This window comes from Schistocerca cancellata, chromosome 3 (assembly GCF_023864275.1).
Source record: "Schistocerca cancellata isolate TAMUIC-IGC-003103 chromosome 3, iqSchCanc2.1, whole genome shotgun sequence".
Lineage (NCBI taxonomy): Eukaryota > Metazoa > Arthropoda > Insecta > Orthoptera > Acrididae > Schistocerca > Schistocerca cancellata.
Window position 1 is genome coordinate 697,787,469 of NC_064628.1, and position 20,565 is coordinate 697,808,033.

At 43.7% G+C, this 20,565-nt stretch overlaps 1 protein-coding gene across 2 annotated transcripts in view; it reads right to left on the reverse strand.

Moving 5' to 3' along the window:
• Positions 1–20,565, reverse strand: part of LOC126175684 (ecdysone-inducible protein E75) — a 466,380-nt gene that overhangs the window by 157,108 nt on the left and 288,707 nt on the right. The window contains exon 1 of one of the 2 annotated variants that reach the window (XM_049922615.1): positions 1,644–1,943. The exons of the other annotated variant lie outside the window; for it this stretch is intronic. Within the exon in view, the coding sequence (XP_049778572.1) occupies positions 1,644–1,770 (127 nt within the window). The 5' untranslated portion in view covers positions 1,771–1,943. Of the gene's footprint in view, positions 1–1,643; positions 1,944–20,565 lie in introns of those variants that run through there. 2 annotated transcript variants of the gene reach the window in all.

Sequence of the window (20,565 nt, forward strand, 5' to 3'; positions counted from 1 at the left end):
CCAAAACAAGTTACAACTGTAGCAAAAAAAAAAAAAAAAAAAAAAGAAAAGAAAAGAAAATTGCAATGCCCTCCGCGGAGCAACAGAGAGCGTGTGGCAGGGAAACAAACAGCGTCAAACCCTGTGCAGATGCCGACAAATGTGAACGACGTGACAAAGGCTCCAAATGAATTGGTATCGATACGTCGAAACCGCGTGCTTTTTGACGAAAGCGGAAACAAAAATACGAGCTAGAAGAAGCGAAACTGGCAGAATAAATATGCGTTTTGAAGCTACTTTAATTGGTAACGGGTATTAAAACAAGTTTTCGAAGCCCGTTAGCCAACAGTTGGGCATTTAAAATGTCTTACACGAAGGAGAACTGTGTTATAGGACACTAATTAATAGCAGTTTCAATGTTACCAACAGCAATCGAAAGCAGACTGCAAGATACTAGCATAGCTACAAATCATTTACGTATAAACTTCCGAAATGCAACAAGGTCAAAACAGCTATGTACATAAAAAAATACGTGTTGGATAAAATGCACTTTTATAATTATATTTCCGATTTGGTTAGAATCACGAACTTTTGATGTCTTCCACAGTCACGAAAGGTAAGTAGTGTGGGATGTTGAACCTGACTGATGAGATTTTCCAACAGAAAAAACTATGTCTGCACAAAGTCTATGTTACAGACGTCTTGTCACTCTAGTGCGATGGTAACAAGCAGTTCGCACTTGTATGCATGTGCAGGTATGTGCATCGGAGTGAGGGGGGAGGGCTTAAGAGACACAGAGGAGGGAAACAGAGGTACAATCAACAGCTGCCGAATTGCTTCTGCCGTTTAAAATCTGAAAACAGCTGCTTGCTAAGAGGTTAATTAGCCGAGAAAGGATCAAAAGAGGCAGCGGTGGAAAGAGTTTTTGTGCAAACTGGTCTATGATTTGAAGGACAAAAAAATGTTCAAATGTGTTTGAAATCTTATGGGACTTAACTGCTAAGGTCATCAGTCCCTAAGCGTACACACTACTTAACCTAAATTATCCTAAGGACAAACACACACACCCATGCCCGAGGGAGGACTCAACCTCCGCCGGGACCAGCCGCACAGTCCATGACCGCAGCGCCTTAGACTTTTAGGGACAGTTGAGTTTGCAGCGTCTCTGCTACTGCAGAGGACAAAGGTAACAATTGTCCCACCGAACTCGGGACTAGCTAAATGCAGTGGTAGCAGACGAATTGTGAAGGTAGACGTGGAGGCGAAAAAAAATTTAATGACAATTCTTTTCAGTGGAAACCATTGATCTAACTGACCGAATAATGGATCGACGAATAATATTGATGTCTAGTGCAGTACAGCTGAAGGAGTGGCTGCTTTGTTCACCTGTTACACTTGAAAATGGCGTGAGGTCCGAAATCGGACGAGGGGAGAATACTGCAGCTGTAAAAATATCCACACATACGAATATTCTCTGTACAGAGAAAAATGTTGGATAAAATAAAGACAGTGGTAGGTTTCAGTGCGAGGGATGTTGCGAGGGGTGGGGAGGGGGTCAAGAGGTCAAGGTCAAGGCTACACAGAGGGCAGCATGGGAAGAATCGAGCGCGCACTGCGCGTGCGTCGTGACGTCGGCAGAAGGCGTCGTTGTAGGCCACGCTTACCTTCGAGCACCCTGCCTATGAGGTTGTCACTGTCCACGGAGAACGCCGGCACGGTGGCCGCCGCCGGCGCCGCCGTCACAGGAGACGCACACGCGCTTGCCGCCTTACTTGGGTCCTTCACAGTCATCGCGAAACGTCCTTAGCCGAGTGTGTCGCGCGGCACCACCGACCCGCCGGCGGGAACAATGTCGACTGTCGGCGACGTCAGTAGCCGCTGACGACAACAGCAGCAGCAACAACAACAACAACAAAAGCTACGACGGACGTGTCGGTTTGCAGCTACAGCGAGTCCTTGCGCAAAGGCGGTCCGCACGTATCTGAGGAGCCGGAACCCGCCGCTGCCGCCTCCGCCGCCGCGGGAGAGGTGGTGGGGGGCGCCGGAGCGGGCCCGCGCATGCGCAAGGCGCTCGGAGCGCGCTCGCCACAGGCGAAAGTGACCCAGTGACTCAGTTGCAGGCTCCGCGGGGTCAACACACTCTCGCTGTCGGTTCTCGGCCGCGCTGCAGCTTTCACCGCGCCTGGCGCCGGCCTGTCAGCAGTTTCGCCTTCAGCTTCGACTCTGACTCTCTTCCCTAATTATCTCCAAAAGTCTACTTTCGTGCGTGTTTTGCCTGCAAAAGTGTCAGCTCCGCTTTCAGAACAGAATCCGACCGTAGTGGTCGACGGCGACACGACTACATCTATATCTACATCTACATGATTACTCTGCAATTCACATTTAAGTGCTTGGCAGAGGGTTCGTCGAACCACAATCATACTATCTCTCTACCACTCCCGAACAGCGCGCGGGAAAAACGAACACCTAAACCTTTCTGTTCGAGCTCTGATTTCTCTTATTTTATTTTGATGATCATTCCTACCTATGTAGGTTGGGCTCAACAAAATATTTTGGCATTCGGAAGAGAAAGTTGGTGACAGAAATTTCGTAAATAGATCTCGCCGCGACGAAAAAGTCTTTGCTTTAATGACTTCCATCCCAACTCGCGTATCGTATCTGCCACTCTCTCCCCTATTACGTGATAATACAAAACGAGCTGCCCTTTTTTGCACCCTTTCGATGTCCTCCGTCAATCCCACCTGGTAAGGATCCCACACCGCGCAGCAATATTCTAACAGAGGACGAACGAGTGTAGTGTAGCTGTCTCTTTAGTGGCCTTGTTGCATCTTCTAAGTGCCCTGCCGATGAAACGCAACCTTTGGCTCGCCTTCCCCACAATATTATCTATGTGGTCTTTCCAACTGAAGTTGTTCGTAATTTTAACACCCAGGTACTTAGTTGAATTGACAGCCTGGGCAACACCTGATATCACTTCAGTTTTACTCGATGATTTGCCGTCTATTACTACGAGCTGCGACTTTCCTGACAGGAAATCACGAATCCAGTCGCACAACTGAGACGATACCCCACAGGCCCGCAGCTTGATTAGAAGTCGCTTGTGAGGAACGGTGTCAAAAGCTTTCCGGAAATCTAGAAATACGGAATCAACTTGAGATCCCCTGTCGATAGTGGCCATTACTTCGTGCGAATAAAGAGCTAGCTGCGTTGCACAAGAACGATGTTTTCTGAAACCATGCTGATTACGTATCAACGTTCCCTTCGAGGTGATTCATAATGTTTGAATACAGGAGGAAATTAAGGAACAGACTAGAGGAGACTAGAAATCTACTCTGTAGAAATCGGCATGGGTTTCGAAAGAGACGACCGTGAGGAACCCAGCTCGCGCTATTCGTCCACGAGACTCAGAGGGCCATAGACACGGGTCCACAGGTAGATGCCGTGTTTCTTGACTTCCGCAAGGCGTTCGATACAGTTCCCCACAGTCGTTTAATGAACAAAGCAAGAGCATGTGGACTATCAGACCAATTGTGTGATTGGATTGAAGAGTTCCTAGATAACAGAACGCAGCATGTCATTCTCAATGGAGAGAAGTCTTCCGAAGTAAGAGTGATTTCAGGTGTGCCGCAGCGGAGTGTCGTAGGACCGTTGCTATTCACAATATACATAAATGACCTTGTGGATGACATCGGAAGTTCACTGAGGCTTTTTGCAGATGATGCTGTGGTATATCGAGAGGTTGTAACAATGGAAAATTGTACGGAAATGCAGGAGGATCTGCAGCGGATTGACGCATGGTGCAGGGAATGGCAATTGAATCTCAATGTAGACAAGTGTAATGTGCTGCGAATTCATAGAAAGAAAGATCCCTTATCATTTAGCTACAATATAGCAGGTCAGCAACTGGAAGCAGTTAATTCCATAAATTATCTGGAAGTACGCATTAGGAGTGATTTAAAATGGAATGATCATATAAAGTTGATCGTCGATAAAGCAGATGCCAGATTGAGATTCACTGGCAGAATCCTAAGGAAATGCAATCCTAAAACAAAGGAAGTAGGTTACAGTACACTTGTTCGCCCACTGCTTGAATAATGCTCACCAGTGTGGGATCCGTACCAGATAGTGTCGATAGAAGAGATAGAGACGATCCAACGGAGAGCTGCACGCTTCGTTGCAGGATCATTTAGTAAGCGCGAAAGCGTTACGGAGATGATGGATAAACTCCAGTGGAAGACTAGGGGAGAGACGCTCAGTAGCTCGGTACGGGCTTTTGTTGAAGTTTCGAGAACATACCTTCACCGAGGAGTCAAGCAGTATATTGCTCCCTCCTATGTATATCTTGCGAAGAGACTATGAGGATAAAATCAGAGAGATTAGAGCCCACACAGAGGCATACCGACAATCTTTCTTTCCACGAACAATACGAGACTGGAATAGAAGGGAGAACCTATAGAGGTACTCAAAGTACCCTTCGCCACACACCGTCAGGTGGCTTCCGGAATATGGATATAGATGAAGATGTAGTTCTTTATTCCACTCTTTGTTCGCAGATTAATCTACGATTTCGGTTAGACGTCATTAGAGGAATAACACGTGGATGCGGCAGAAATTTGGCACTGTCTTTGTGAAAGACATCAGCATTCGCCTGCATATATTGATAGAAACTACAGAAAACGTAAACCTTGAAGGCGTGTCATGTAACGATGCTGATGCTGAATGCAATTTTCTCAGACAAGCGCGATGACTGCCGAACTTCGTTGATCAATGTTCGGGCGAGGCACAACAAAACTGGGAATCTACAACAAAGCGACGAATGTAGGGATATTAAACACAATTAGAGATGGAACACAAGCTCAGATGGAGAAACACTGGAGAAGGAGGTCTACAGTAGCCTGCAAGCGACTTAGAGAAACTTTGGAAAAGTTGGGCAGGAAGATGAATCGGCTGGAGGACAGTACAAACACCGTGTGGTAGCTGGGCACGGAAGAAAAGAAAACAAAGTGATAGAGTGTGGACAATACGAAATTGCTAAATACAGAGCTTAAACATGGGCAAAACAGAAAAGGATAATGGCTTTATTTACCGATGTTTGTCTATGAATCTGGAGACAGTGAAAACCTGTATTTACTGGGTGATCTGAAATTTCGGGATCATAATTTTACGAATGGGGGATATCTTAAAATGAGTATCTTGAGATAAGGAACCAATAGTCGGAAATGAATATTTCAGGGAGTCCGAGGTCTCGAACGATCAGTGCTTACAGGATCAGGCGATTCGACATTATTTGCTGCATCCTCATTGATTGATGCACGTTCACCGATATTTATTGAAGACGTGCTGTCACATTGGATGGATACAGCGGTTCTTGAGTCCACGAGAGGACGTATGACACCACCCCACTTTGATATTTATGTACGTGACCACGTGAACAACAGATATTCTCTTTGCTGGATAGGAACGGGAGATTCTGTCCCATTGGCGAGCATGATTATATGAGCTCGTTAGTGTACAAAACTCAGTACAAACTAAAGAAGAACTTTTTGAATAGAATTGCCATCATTTAGTTATAATTATTTATTATTCATTTATTTCGCACTACGGTGATTTCGGGTTTATTGTCAACTGTAATGGTGAAAATGACTTCGAATATCCGACATTTCTCACTGACATCTCGTCAACGAAATTACAACAGTATTACAACACTTATGTGGTCATATACACCAGCCGTCGCATTATAAGACATGGGTGCGAACGAAAAATAGGTATTACGGCAGGCCCATTTTTAATATATCTTACAATATGACGTCTGGTGTATGTAGAACAAAAACCAAACAACAGTCGTATTTCAATCCCTTCTTATTTATTACCCTTTAAGGTACCTATTTCGCCCCTTCACTAGTACAATCCTCAAGTATCTATGCACACTGTGAAGAGATATACCACAAAGCTTGGTGCAGTACAATAGAAGCCATCAAATAAATCTGGATTGCCTGAATATTTATGTGAAGTGAATACCCCAGCGATTAGACAACAACTGTGTACTCACTCCAGAAAAACATTTACGGAATACAGATTTGTTTGATGGATCCTGTTGTACTTTACCAATCTTTGTGTTATATCCGTTCACAGTGTGCATAGATGCTTGAGGATGGCAGCAGTGAAGTGCCGAAACTCGTAGCTTAAAGAAAAATATACAAGAACTGGCTGAAATGCGGCTGTTGTTTGGTTTTTGTTATACATACTGTTTGATCAGCCGCTGTCCCGAGTCTAGGATGGAGCCAAGAAGACTGGTTGCAATATTCTGACAACATGTCATTCTGACATGCCGGATGTTTAATGTTTCACCTTTGCACTTGATAATGTTTATAAAGCCGTAATCGCGGTAGTCTGAAATAAATGAGTAATACAAACCTTAAACTGGAATAGCGGCAATTTCGTTCAAGAGGAATATTATGAATGTGGTCCCTAACGAAGAAAAAGTCACGGAGAAGAACTGGTGAGTAGGATTCGCATTACTTGTCACACTGTACAACACAAAAAGATTTTTTTATTTTTGTTTAAGAATACCGTGAAAATTTATCCGTTGTTGTAATGAATGTATTGATACTGGTGGTCGTCACTTTGAAGGGTTGATACTAGCTTAATCTGTTACCAAGTCAATAAAAAAATAAATATCTATTCCTGAACATTAGATTATTACGTTAAATAACTCACTTTTGGTTCCTCTGCTATCTTTGGCCCTTGCAGTTACCATGTCCTAGTGACATTGGTTAAATGCAGTTGAAGTAAGCACCAAATCAATAGGGTTGAAACACGGGGCCATGAGGGACTCGGGTTCTGTCAACAGACCAGTGGTATCAACAGTGGAAAGTTCCTATGGAACCAAACAGTTGAGGTCATCGGTACCCAGGCTTACACACTACTTAATCTAACTTAAGGGGGGTAGGACGTCAAACGGGCCGACTTGGAGCAGGAGAGGTATCACAGGACATTTTAATTTCCAGTGTCTATACTTTTACAAATAAAGTCATAAAAATTTGTTTGCATCACCAGGAAGGATGCTGGATTCATTTCAGTGGAAGTTCGAAAACATAACAAAATAATTTTTTTACATGTGAAATTTCATCATTTTTTTCACTTACTTATGGCTGCATTTGTTGCTGTAGGTACACTTTTCTTCATAAGTTAGAGAGATTCTTCGATGAATTTTGCACAGCACACATACGAAACTTAGAAGTGTATGAAACTCTAGAATTTATTTAATTTATGTAAAAACGAATGAGCTGTTATATTTTGAACTTCATGTTTAGAAAAAAACACAAATTTTATAGTTAATTACCTCAATTTTTACCACAGTTTTTAATAGATGTGGAAAATTCTAGAGTTTCATACACTTTTAAGTATGGTTTGTATGCTGTGCAAAATTCATCGAAGAATCTCTCTTACTTATGAAGAAAAGTGTACCTATAGCAACAAATGCTGCCATTAGTAAGTGAAAAAAAGATGATGAAATTTCACATGTAAAGAAAATTATTTTGTTATGTTTTCGAACTTCCACAGCTATGAGTGTGAATTCTGAATCCTTCCTAGTCATGCTGACAAAGTTTTATGAATTTATTTGTAAAAGTATAAACAGTGGAAATTAAAATGTCCTGTGGTGCCTCTCCTGCGCCAAGTCGTCCCGTTTGACGTCCTACCCCCCTTAAATTAACGTACGCTAAGGACAACACACACACCAATGCCCGAGGGAGGGTTCGAACCTCCGACGGGGGCAGCCGAACCGTGGCAAGGCGCCCTAGAACACGCGGCTACACTGCGGCGCACGATCAAGACGCAAATTGGAACACACGAGCAGTTGTGAGAGAAGCCGAGTCTCTAAAAAAGGTGGTATGTGGATTGATTGAGAAAAAGAGGATAACAGAGAAAAATTTAGGAATACTGGGCGCCAACGTTACAGCATACGAAAGAAGGAAGAAAGCTGACTGATGGTCCAATTAAAGAAAGAATGTGAAACACTAGGAGCTGTAATGGCGATTGTGACAACGCTAATAGCTCTTGAGTGATGTGTTCTTTAGTGGGAAATCTGGTAAGACAGTGTCAGCAACTGGGCTGGAACAATGTTCGTCTTAATAGTGTCTACTCCCTGTGGAGCACTGTAGGGGTGGTGGGGGTGGGGGGAATGTACGGTAATTGTGGTCGGCTTTCCTCTCGGTTGTATGATTAGCGGTGCCGGAGACGGCGCCGCCCCGGGACGAGAAAGCAGCGGCTTGCGGTCGCCACGGCACGGCGCTGCAGGTTTCCCGCTCTGCTGCCGCCGGCGGCCACTCGTGGATTCACTTTCCCTGGCACGGGCAGCCCTCGGTTTTGTTTACAAGCAGACAGGTCGCACCACCACCTGTTGCCTACAGCATTCTGACCGAGCAGTTGCTTCCTGTCGACTGCTAATATTGCCAAGTAGAAACCAACTAACAACAGCCTTCGAAAGGATGCGTGGCAGGTTAGCATTGCGTGACACGGAACACGAATGTTTTGTTTTTCCAAGGCTGGACTTCACGAATTTATTGTAAATAATAGAAAACTGAAACGCAATTTTGGTTCAAATGGTTCAAATGGCTCTGAGCACTATGCGACTTAACTTCTGAGGTCATCAGTCGCCTAGAACTTAGAACTAATTAAACCGAACTAACCTAAGGACACCACACACATCCATGTCCGAGGCAGGATTCGAACCTGCGACCGTAGCGGGCGCTCGGTTCCAGACTGTAGCGCCTAGAACCGCACGGCCACGCCGGCCGGCGAAACGCAATTTTGATTTAGTTTTGTTTGATTTCTTTTATAGCGTTGGTGTCAATTTTGAGACTCGAAACTAATAAACATCTTTATCCTGATCTCATACATCTTTATTTAACTTCCATTTGTTTTACGATAAGCGTCCCATTTATGGCACGCTATATTTGTTTTTGAGTTGTTGACGCACTTGCCTGAGTGAGTGCAGTAGATGTACTGACTTGTCATCGGTGACATTTGAATTTATAAAATAACAAATAATAAAAATGGCACGTTAGATTAAACACAATGAAATGTTTGAGCAAGTACCTCAAATACCACACGAAATACAACAATGACGCAAGAGCAGTTACAGTACAGTACATAAAAGACCCTGATACTAAAAAAAAAATAAAATAAAAATAAAATAAAAAATAGATTAATTTAAGAAGGGAAACACGAGCGTCTTACGTTGTTAGCAATCGAAAAACAAGAGTACAAACCAAACCACGAAATATAAATTGCTTCAAAATTAAGTTTCATATATCCATTCTCCATTTTAATTCAGCCAACGTATGACACACCACTAAGAACGCTCAGAAATCAACTTCTACCAAACGAGTTTCATAAATTTTAAAGGAATTTTTTTGCATCCTCCAATTCAGAACATAAATTTACTATTCCCATCAGTTAATGCCCATAACATCAGTCATTGCTGTGCAGTAAAATCACGCAACGCTGTACAAATAATTTGCTTGGTCGCTATTAGATTTAACGACGTAAAGCAAATGAAGGAATGCAGTTGCATTAAGTATAAACTTACGCCAAGATGAAAAGCATATATTTCGACATCCGCGTATGTAAATTTCTACCGACGTTTGTTTAGAAATCCTTATGGAGGCACTTTAGAGACGCTACTTGTAATTCTTCGCCGATATCTGCCTATATTCCCATCTAGCATGTTAATTACAGTAAGAAAATTAAGAGTCCAAACATGGTCATATTGACGATACTATTTCCAAGTTCGCTGCGCGAATAAATTGAGTAACATGAAAAACGAGGCTCGACATGGTTGGTGGAAACATTAACACATCTTCACTTACTTCTGGTTGCTTCTCGCAAGAAAACATCTTCTCATTAGTGCAGCGTAATTTCGTATATGTCTGTCAGTAACATCTACCCTTCAAACATTTTGTGTGAACCCACAACTAGCCTTTTGTATTTGACTTTTCTATCCAAATTCTTCCAATCCATATGTGGCATACAGCAAACCAGTGCTTAACAGTTGGGGTTGTTGTTGTTGTTGTTGTTGTCTTCAGTCCAGAGATTGGTTTGATGCAGCTTTCCATGCTACTCTATAGTGTGCAAGCTTCTTCATCTCCCAGTACCTACTGCAACCTACATGCTTCTGAATCTGTTTAATGTATTCATCTCTTCGTCTCCCTCTACGATTTTTACCCTCCGCGCTGCCCTCCAATATTAAATTGGTGATACATTGATGCCTCAGAATAGGCATCAAGGGATCACCAATTTAGTATTGGAGGGCAGCGCGGAGGGTAACAGTATTGGTTAAAAACAGTCTTGGTTGCAATTTGGCATTATGCTTACAACCTGAGCTCCATCTTATTCTGTTACTCGCTCCTGTGAACGGGGACGCGTTATGCAGGTCTTGGTGTCACTCGCGTCCAGCTAGAAAAGATTTTACTGAGTTTAACGAAGGCGATGTGGGCCTGATATATTCGACGATGCCCTTTGGCTACACTGACTAAAGGATCCTTCTAAGAAATGCCAAATTAAGATAACCCGAAGATGCCTAAATAAAGCGAAACGCGTAGTTGAAAAATAAAAAACTGAAATTGCAACCTAGACTGTTTTTAACCAAGACTTTTCTATCGTTCCTTTGGTGCCAGTTTCAGATCGTTGTTGATGAATCTAAATTTAAATTGGATCACGTATTTCCTCATTTGGCAGGACCCGGTTTACTCAGAACACTGAGGGTCTTCAAAGCACAAGTGCTGCTATGAGGCAGTGTGTGGATCGGCGCCAGCAGTCTGCAGGCAGATGCGGCCTACGCTCGCTGCAGCTCATAGCGACACACTTGCACTTTCTTCCCTTGCGACTTTCTCCACAAGGTTGCAGCCCCGACGCCGTCACGCAGCGCCAAGGAAAGTGTGCCCGCCTGTTGTTCGCGATCACCTGCCAGTGACGGGCGGGATGCAAGAGGTTTTCGCGACGCATTAAGCATCGGCCTTCGACGGTCTGGCATCACAGATTTAGCAGTAGTTTTCTGACTCACGCGAGGCAGTCTCGCCGTCGATCATTCACGCTACTCTTCTTTGTATACTCCCAATATCCCCTGCTGATCCAGCTTGGCACAGGTCTTCCCGCTCTCGCCTCCTCCTCCGCCACCATAGAGCATTCATCTGCTACAGACAGGACAAGTGTTACATAGGTAATTACTTTCGTTTACAAACGGCAATTCCCCAGTACCCTAATAATAAAGCGAAGTCTGGTATTAGCTCTGCCTGCCACTAACAAGTGTGATTGCTCCATTTCATTTCTCCGTATAACATTGTTTCTAGATATTCTTTTATTTTCTGCGCTTTATTTTGATGGAATGTGAGGTTATGTTTCCAACATGGCGACCACTTCAGTAGCCGCCATCTTGGATGCAACTTCAAAAGGAAAGGGGCACTTACAAATACAAAATTTAGGAAACTTGCGACAGGATTAAATTAGTTATGCTCTATATACAATGCATGAAACAGGCAACAAGATAAATATACGTTAAAATTACCAGTTATATAATCTTACAAAACTAAGCGGAGTTAGAAATTATCGGGAATTTTAGAAATTTCATATACTGTTTTGCTCGTCGGATCTTAAGGATCCGCTTTTTTTTTAAAAAGATATAGCTCTCCTATTTGGCATGCTTCGCTAAAAAACATCCTAAGTGACACATTGGTTGCATTGGTTAAGATACTGGACTCTTCCATCTATCCATATTCAGATTTCCTATGTTTTCCCTAAATCACTTAAAGCGAATTCTGGAACTGTTCCCTTAATGAGGTAAAGTCTAATTTCCCTCCACACACTTTCCTTTTCGAAGCCCGCGATCCACCTCTAAACTAAAATCTGGAAAATTACTTTTAGTCATGGATTATAAGACAAGAATTTCAGTCCTAACACGCTTGTTTTCCAATTCACTCTTTTCATTGCTTTTACAGTAGTATTTTCCCTCTGGTTAGCTCCATTCTCGGATATTACACCCTAAATAAATTTTAGATGGAAGATCGTGTAGGACAGTTACTATTTCTTATCATTCACACGTGATTGTTAATCTTACAATTTGAGATACTTAAACATGAAAACAACAGTCCTTCATACCTACTTATTGGCGTATTTTCTTCTGAATTCTGTAGTTAATATTCTTCACCTCATCCCATTTCCAATGCTTCTCCACCGTCCACTTTATTAACTTTAAACATTCAGTAATATGCAACATCATTCAGTTCCTCAAAATCAAGCCCCTAACGCGACTCAGTGACTTTGCGACTCGCCTGACTACGGGGTGGTCCGTTCTAAAATAAAAACCGATGGATAAGCACAAATTTAAAGTAGTATGAGATGCGAGGGACGGAACACCTGTGAGGTTATGTTTCCAACATGGGAACCATTTTGGTAGACGCCATCTTGGATGCAACTCCAAAAGGAAAGGGCTTCAAGCGACGTATCAAACAGATACAGAATTATTTGATAAGAGCAACTCTCCCTTTCATTCGACTATAGCGTTACTCATTCTCGAATTGTGACTGATGTTTCTTCCTTATACGGAGAATACTGATGGAGTTAACCCAAGCCGGATGCACTGACATCGTCACCATATCAGGAGAGAGCAACAGCTATGTTTTTGCTGAGAATTTCAACCAGTGTCATCCAGGCATATCATTCACTGCGTACAGTACGATGTTGGATATGGGGTTCTCGAAATGTTGTGCGTTTCGTCATATGGGGTACACTAACAGCAAACTGTTTCTGCAGTTGTCAGATGAAGATGTACTACCGTCGTTGCGGTCTGAAGACACAACATTTGCAACTGTCTTTCAGTATGATGGTGTCCCACCTCATTACGCACTAGCTGCCCTGGCATAACTGGATATCCCTTTTCCCAAGAGACTGACAGATCATTGATGTCCGGTGGAGTGGTCGCCACATTGCCCAGATTTAAGTCTGTTACCCTTCTATCTATGGGGAAATGTGAAGTGTACTGTGTGCACGATGAAGAACAGAAAGCTTGCACACATCAGGGAACGGACTGCTGATTTTCCGATACGTGTATGCATTAAAGTCCTTGACGAATATGTTGAAACGTCCCCTTAGAAAAATTAATGAATTACTGTGCTGATTACGTTATTTGATTTTCAAACAGCTGAGTAAAACTGAACGTACTCAGACATTTATCTCTTTACTTATTCTGATCATCACTAAACTGACACACAATATTATTAGCGCAACGCAATCTTGACTTTCAATAATCCCTACAAAAGAATGGCCCTGACTAACAATAACCTATAACTTTCATGAATCACTTACCTCACAAAAATCTTCGATACTCCAACTATTGCAATACAGCAAGCGCCAATACTGCCAACTAAATAGAAGATTCTAACTACTGAAGTCACTAATTACTGATAGGCATAGTTAGCAAATGAAAGATTTTGATAGAGAACAAACAATGTATTTACCTTAATAATGTTCAAAAGTCATCATATATATATATATATAAGTTCATGATATCCAATATTACAAATTTACTCTTTCTGCTGGACACACGTCCAGATCGTCCGCTCTCAAAACTCCGCCAACTCTCCCCCCACATCCACCACTGCTGGCGGCTCGCCTGCATTGCGCAACGCTACACGCTGCTCACATCCGACTGCCCAACACTTCAATAGCGAATATTCCAACAATGCCAACCTGCCACAGACTGCACACAGCACAGCCAGTGATTTTCATACAGAGCGCTACGTTACGTTACCAACATAAAAACCTAAACAGCCTACTTACAGGGTGAAGCGGATGATAACATTTAAACATGGAGAACGAAACGTCGAGCGCATGGTGTAGCCTTTACGTGCTATCACCTGCATTTGCCTGTTCATTACAAAATGGAGCACAACTCGACAATGCATAAAGCTCTGCTAAAATGAAAGACAGCTTTCTTTTTTGTGAAATTCTCTCACTGCTTTACATGTCACATGACCCCCTTTTTATTAGAAAATTGCGTGTTGCATCCAAGTTGGCGGCTTCCAAAAGGACTGCCAAGTTAGTAACACAGCCTCACAGGCTTTTCCCATACTTTAGAGTTCTGTTTATCCACTTGTTTTTGTTTTACAAGGGTGGTTCACCCTTGTACTTGAAAGTTCAGGTGCGCTCAAATCTAAAGACTACAATGTAGACAAGTGTAATGTGCTGCAAACACATAGAAATAAAGATCCCTTATCATTTAGCTACAATATAGCAGGTCAGCAACTGGAAGCAGTTAATTCCATATATTATCTGGGAGTACGCATTAGGAGTGATTTAAAATGGAATGATCATATGAAGTTGATCGTCGGTAAAGCAGATGCCAGATTGAGATTCAATGGAAGAGTCCTAAGGAAATGCAATCCGAAAACAAAGGAAGTAGGTTACAGTACGCTTGTTCGCCCACTGCTTGAATACTGCTCAGCAGTGTGGGATCCGTACCAGATAGGGTTGATAGAAGAGATAGAGAAGATCCAACGGAGAGCAGCGCGCTTCGTTACAGAATCATTTAGTAATCGCGAAAGCCTTACGGAGATGATAGATAAACTCCAGTGGAAGACTCTCCAGGAGAGACGCTCAGTAGCTCGGTACGGGCTTTTGTTGAAGTTTCGAGAACATACCTTCACCGAGGAGTCAAGCAGTATATTGCTCCCTCCTACGTATATCTCGCGAAGAGACCATGAGGATAAAATCAGAGAGATTAGAGCCCACACAGAGGCATACCGCCAATCCTTCTTTCCACGAACAATACGAGACTGGAGTAGAAGGGAGAACCGATAGAGGTACTCAAGGTACCCTCCTCCACACACCGTCAGGTGGTTTGCGTAGTATGGACGTAGATGTAGATGTAGATGTCCAACGACTGTCCATGTCCCAACAACTTGGCTCCAGGTACAAGTGATACCCTTACAGTAATACCGACCCTTGACGAAAGTTACTGCGCTGGTTGAGCATACCCACTTGCAAGCTTCTGCAGCGTTTGTTAGCGCCTGCACTTTAATTTCAACGACTTGTAGGTTACTCTCGGTGGCGGTTGCGACGCCTCAGAGGAAAGTAGCGCGAGCGCGAGAAATGGAAAGTGAGCGCCGGGTCTCGGGTTCCTCGGCCGAGAGCACAGGGCGAGTGACGCTCGCGGGGGAGGGAGGGGGAAGACGTAGCGAAAGCCGGAGAAAACGCCAGCCCCTACCAGGTTCTCAAGGGGGCGAGGCTGCTCTCGTTTTCCAGTTACCGCGTCAACACGCAGCCTTGCAACTAGGGATGGCGGCTATCGCTGAATCAACCGGATTTCGGTTGTGTCGTTTCGCATACGCCAGTGTAGCCGGACTGTTAAAACCACTCAAGATAACCGGTTTCTGAAATAACCGAATTTATGTTTTTTTATTCCTATTATTTTATTTCCTGTAATAAACGTGGAAATAGAACAAAGATAAAGCACTAGCATTCTGCTATTGATTCTAATTATCCGAAACTCTGCTCCAAATCATGTTGTAATCGGGGGTCATACCAGTTTCAGGGCATTACAAACAGTCGTCAGTGCTAAAAACTGAGGTTGAAGAACTCTATTAACTTTTCCGCATTCAAGGGTTACAAACAGATAAATGCATTGGGTTAGATAGAGCAGCAATCAGTCGCAGAATTAAGTTGCTTAGAATATGACATTTATAGTCACGGCGCAGATCAGATTTCGACCTGTGTCAGGTCATTATCAATACAGTGCTGAACTGTAGCAGTTGTTCGTGCTCAAGTGAATGCTTACACAGTTCAACCATTGATGGTTGTTGTATACTGTGAATAAACTGTTGTTAAGTTTTTAATTTATTACTGTTACCGTAATTTCCTTTCTCTTTCATTATTTCATAGAAATGGAAGACAAATCTTCCACGTTTAAAAGCAAATGAACGATTGCACTTCATTGCTACATTTCCAGACTAAGGTTGGTGCCATTCCACAGTACAACTGATGTCTGGCGACTACTGCGAGAAACTGTGGGCGGGGGGGGGGGGGGGGGGGGGCAAGTCTTGCACAGTCTACGTGCACGCGTACCTTAGCTACGAAAAAATGGCTCTGACCACTATGGGACTTAACATCTTAGGTCATCAGTCCCCGAGAACTTAGAACTACTTAAACCTGACTATCCTAAGGACATCACACACATCCATGCCCGAGGCAGGATTCGAACCTGCGAGCGTAGAAGCAGTGCAATTACGGACTGAAGCACCTAGAACCGCTCGGTCACAACGGCACGCCGGCGACACACGGCGACAGGGACATTATTTTCTCAGCAATGCTGTGCCAGTTCTTATGCTATATGTTTGTTGCTCGTTTCTGTCGGCATTTTTATTAAAATAGCGACGTACTCCTGACACAAATGTGTGCGACACAGCCAGAGTCACAGTCAGCTAGACGTCATTATCTTGGGCAATCCTACAATCACTACACTACATGTAGCCTCCAATCTTTGTAAAACTTCTTGTTACATTCTGTACCTATATTAAAAGGCAAAGATTCTAGGTAACTTCTGAACACAGCACGTTTTGACCAAAGTGACTGTTACGGCAAGTACCAGGGGAAGCATAACAAACAAACATCCTCCGAACAGATCTTGAAGGTGCAACGGTACCGATCGGCCGCCGCGTCTTCCTCAGTCCTTAGGCGTCACCGGCTGCGGATACTGAGGGGCATGTCAGCACACCGCTCTCCTGGTCGTTGTCAGTTTTGTGACCAGTGCCGCTACTTCTCAGACAAATAACTCCTCAATTGGCCTCACAAGGGCTGAGTGCAGCCCGCTTGGCAAAAGCACTCGGCAGACCCGGACAGATCCATCCAAGTGCTAGCCAAGCCCGACAGCGATTAATTTTGGTGATCCGACGGAAACCGGCGTTACCACTGCGGCGAGGCTGTTGGCACCAGGGGGAGCAAGAAAGTCTTCATTATCACCCTGAAAAAAAAAAACTTTTTTTTTTTTTTTTTTTTTGTTCGCATGTGCATGTCTGTACTCCTCGTAAATAGTACCGTAGCACTCGCCGAGGGGAACAATCTGCAACCACCTGCGTTGATTTCGTGAGAGTGTAGGGCAACAATAGACCGTCATATGGCAATGTCATTAGGAAGCATTTACAGTGTGGTCAGTCCACAATAACAAAGTGGCAGAACATATTTGTGAAGAACCGGGAATCGCAAGAGGAGGTTCTGGTGCTCGAAGACCGAAGTATCACAATCGAAGCGAAAGTGGAAAAAGTGAATATATCTCATGGAGCAGTTTCCATCATCTAGAACTGTGGTGTCACCGCCAGACACCACACTTGCTAGGTGGTAGCTTTAAATCGGCCGCGGTCCATTAGTACATGTCGGACCCGCGTGTCGCCACTGTCAGTAATTGCAGACCGAGCGCCACCACACGGCAGGTCTTGAGAGACGTACTAGCACTCGTCCCAGTTGTACAGCCGACGTTGCTAGCCATGGTTCACTGAGAATTACGCTCTCATTTGCCGAGACGATAGTTAGCATAGCCTTCAGCTACAATTGCTACGACCTAGCAAGGCGCCATTACCAGTATAGACATTGAGATTCTATTAATGTTTAATGTATCATCAAGAGCGATGTTCTACAAATGTGGATTAAAGTTAAGTATTCCAGAAGCTACGTACTTTTCTTTATAGCATTCATTACGTATCCTGTTTCAGACCTCACGCCAGCCTGCGTGAGCTTATAGCGTGCATTTCGGTCTCCTCAAACAAAAGTGTTGGCACTTCTGCCGACACTTTAAGAACGATGCTGTTAACATGAGAAATGTCGTCCGTCGCAGGGTTCCGCGACTGCCCAGACCCATTCATAAAGTTCGCCGAGGGGAAATGTTGCAGCTGCGTCACGCCTACGGGGGTGACTTCCTTAGCCGTGCACGAGTGCTGGGTACGTCAGCAGGATACCGAGCAGAGGAACAAAGCAAGCAATGGAGACACGTGGGTTCACCGCCGCTGAAAAGAGCGAAGACTTACCCATCATCGGGCAGAGTAATGTTGCTTTTTGGAACTAACGTTGTTTGATGCTAACAGATTATGGTCATAACAGGTATACCTATCTCTACGTCTAACTAGATACTCCGGAAGCCACCGTACAGTGCGTGGCAGAGGGTACCTTCTACCATTATTTCCTGCTCCACTCGCAAATAGAGCGACGGAAAAACGACTATCTATATGCCTCAGTATGAGCACTAATTTCTTGTATCTTATCTTCGTGGTCCTTACATACAGTGTATCATAGTGGTACTGGTTTGGAGAGTGCAATATAATTTCTTTAACTGAGTAATTTATGATGCAATGTTTTCATATTATTTCATTTTAAATATTGTATTTTATGGAAAACCAATAGTGACATATTGATCTTCAACCCATGTATATATGCTGTATAACTTGTATAAATGTAACTTGACTTCGTCAATTTCTGTAATAGCTAGCCGGCCGGTGTGGCCGAGCGGTTCTAGGCGCTTCAGTCTGGAACCGCGCGACCACGGTCGCATGTTCGAATCCTGCCTCGGGCATGGACGTGTGTGATGTCCTTAGGTTAGTTAGGTTTAAGTAGTAGTTCTAAGTTCTAGGGGACTGATGACCTCAGATGTTAAGTCCCATAGTTCTCAGCGCCATTTGAACCATTTGTAATAGCTAAACAACAATAAAATTTCATTCAATTCAATTCAGTGTATGTTGACGGCTGTAGAATCATTCGGCGGTCAGCTTCAAATACCGGCTGTATAATTTTTCTCTATAGTGTTCCTTGAAAAGAACTTCGCCTTCCCTCCAGGGATCCCCATTTGAGTTCCCGAAGCATCTCCATAACACTTACGTGTTGTTCGAACCTACTAGTAACAAATCTAGCAGCTCGCCTCTGAATTGTTTCGTTGTCTTCCTTTAATCCGACCTGGTGCATACCCGAAACGGTCTAACAGCACTCAGCATGGGTCGAACTAGTGTCCCATATGCGGTATCCTTTACAGATGAACCACACTTTTCTAAAAATCCTCCCAATGAACCGAAGTCGACCAATCCCCTTCCCTACCACAGTTCTCACATGCTCGTTCCATTTCACATCGCTTTGCAGCGTTACACCGAGAAGTTTAAACGACGCGACTGTGTCAAGCAGGACACTGCTAATGCTGTATCCGATCGGTACGGTTTTTTTCCCTACACATCCGCATTAACTTACATTTTCCCACATTTAAAGCTAGCTGCCATTCGTCTCACCAACTACAAATTTTGTCTAAGTATTTTGTATCCTCCTACAGTTACTCAACTTCCACATCTTACCGTATACAGCAGCATCACCAGCAAACAACCACAGAATGCAGCCCGTTCTGCTCGCAAAATCATTTATGTATATTGAGAAGAACAGCGGTACTGCCACACTTCCCTGCAACACTTCTGACGATACCCTTGTCTCTGATTAACACTCGCCGTCGCGGACAACATACTGGGTTCTGTTGCTTAAGAAGCCTTCGAGCCACTCACATATCTGTGAACTATTCCACATTCTCGTACCTTCTTTAACAGCCTGCAATGGGGCACTGTGTCAAATACTTTCCGGAAATCTAGAAATATGGAGACTCCCTGTTGCCCTTCATCCACAACTCGCAGTATATCATGTGACCAAAGGGCAGGCTGACTTTCGTACGGGCAATGCTTTCTAAAACCGTACTGATTCGGGGACATAAGTTTCTCGGCCTCAAGGAAATTTATTATATTCCAGGATTCTGCAACAAACTGAAGCTAGGGATATTGGTTCAAATGGCTCTAACTACTATGGAACTTAACTTCTGAGGTCATCAGTCCTATAGACTCAGAATTACTTAAACCTAACTAACCTAAGGACAGCACACACATCCATGTCCGAGGCAGGACTCGAACCTGCGAACGTAGCAGCAGCGCGGTTCCGGACTGAAGCGCCTAGAACCTCTCGGCCACAACGGCCGGCTGGTATATTGGTCCGTAATTTAATTACACAAAGTAGCCTCCGCCCCACAGCGTAAGGTGGCTCGCGGAGTATATAAGAAGATGTAGATCTATACGTACTCGCTGACGCAGAAGCCAAAGTCACACACGCTTCGATTTTGGGCTATCAAATTTTGCCTCACCCTCCGTGTTCTCCTGAATTGCCAGTTAGCAACATTTTCCTCTTTTGTCGAGTGAATAACCATTGTGTGACAAGTATTCCTAGAATAACGACGAAGTGATTTTCGAGATGGGACGATCCCTGAACAGCTAAGAATAAAGACTTCAGCAACTGTGGTCTCCGCCAAGTCATGTAACGTTAGGAAAAATGAGTCGTATTAGAGACTGAAAATGTAGAGAAGGAGTGACACCGGAGCTGCTTGGTCGCAGTTTGCTGTTCTTAAAGATATGATTAAATCTTTATGACTACTCCTCGAACTTATATTGAAAAGCTGAGTTTCCAGGACATTTCTGAAAAGCGCGTGTAAAGCGAGCAGACTCATACGGTATTTAGCTGGGCGTGTTGAAC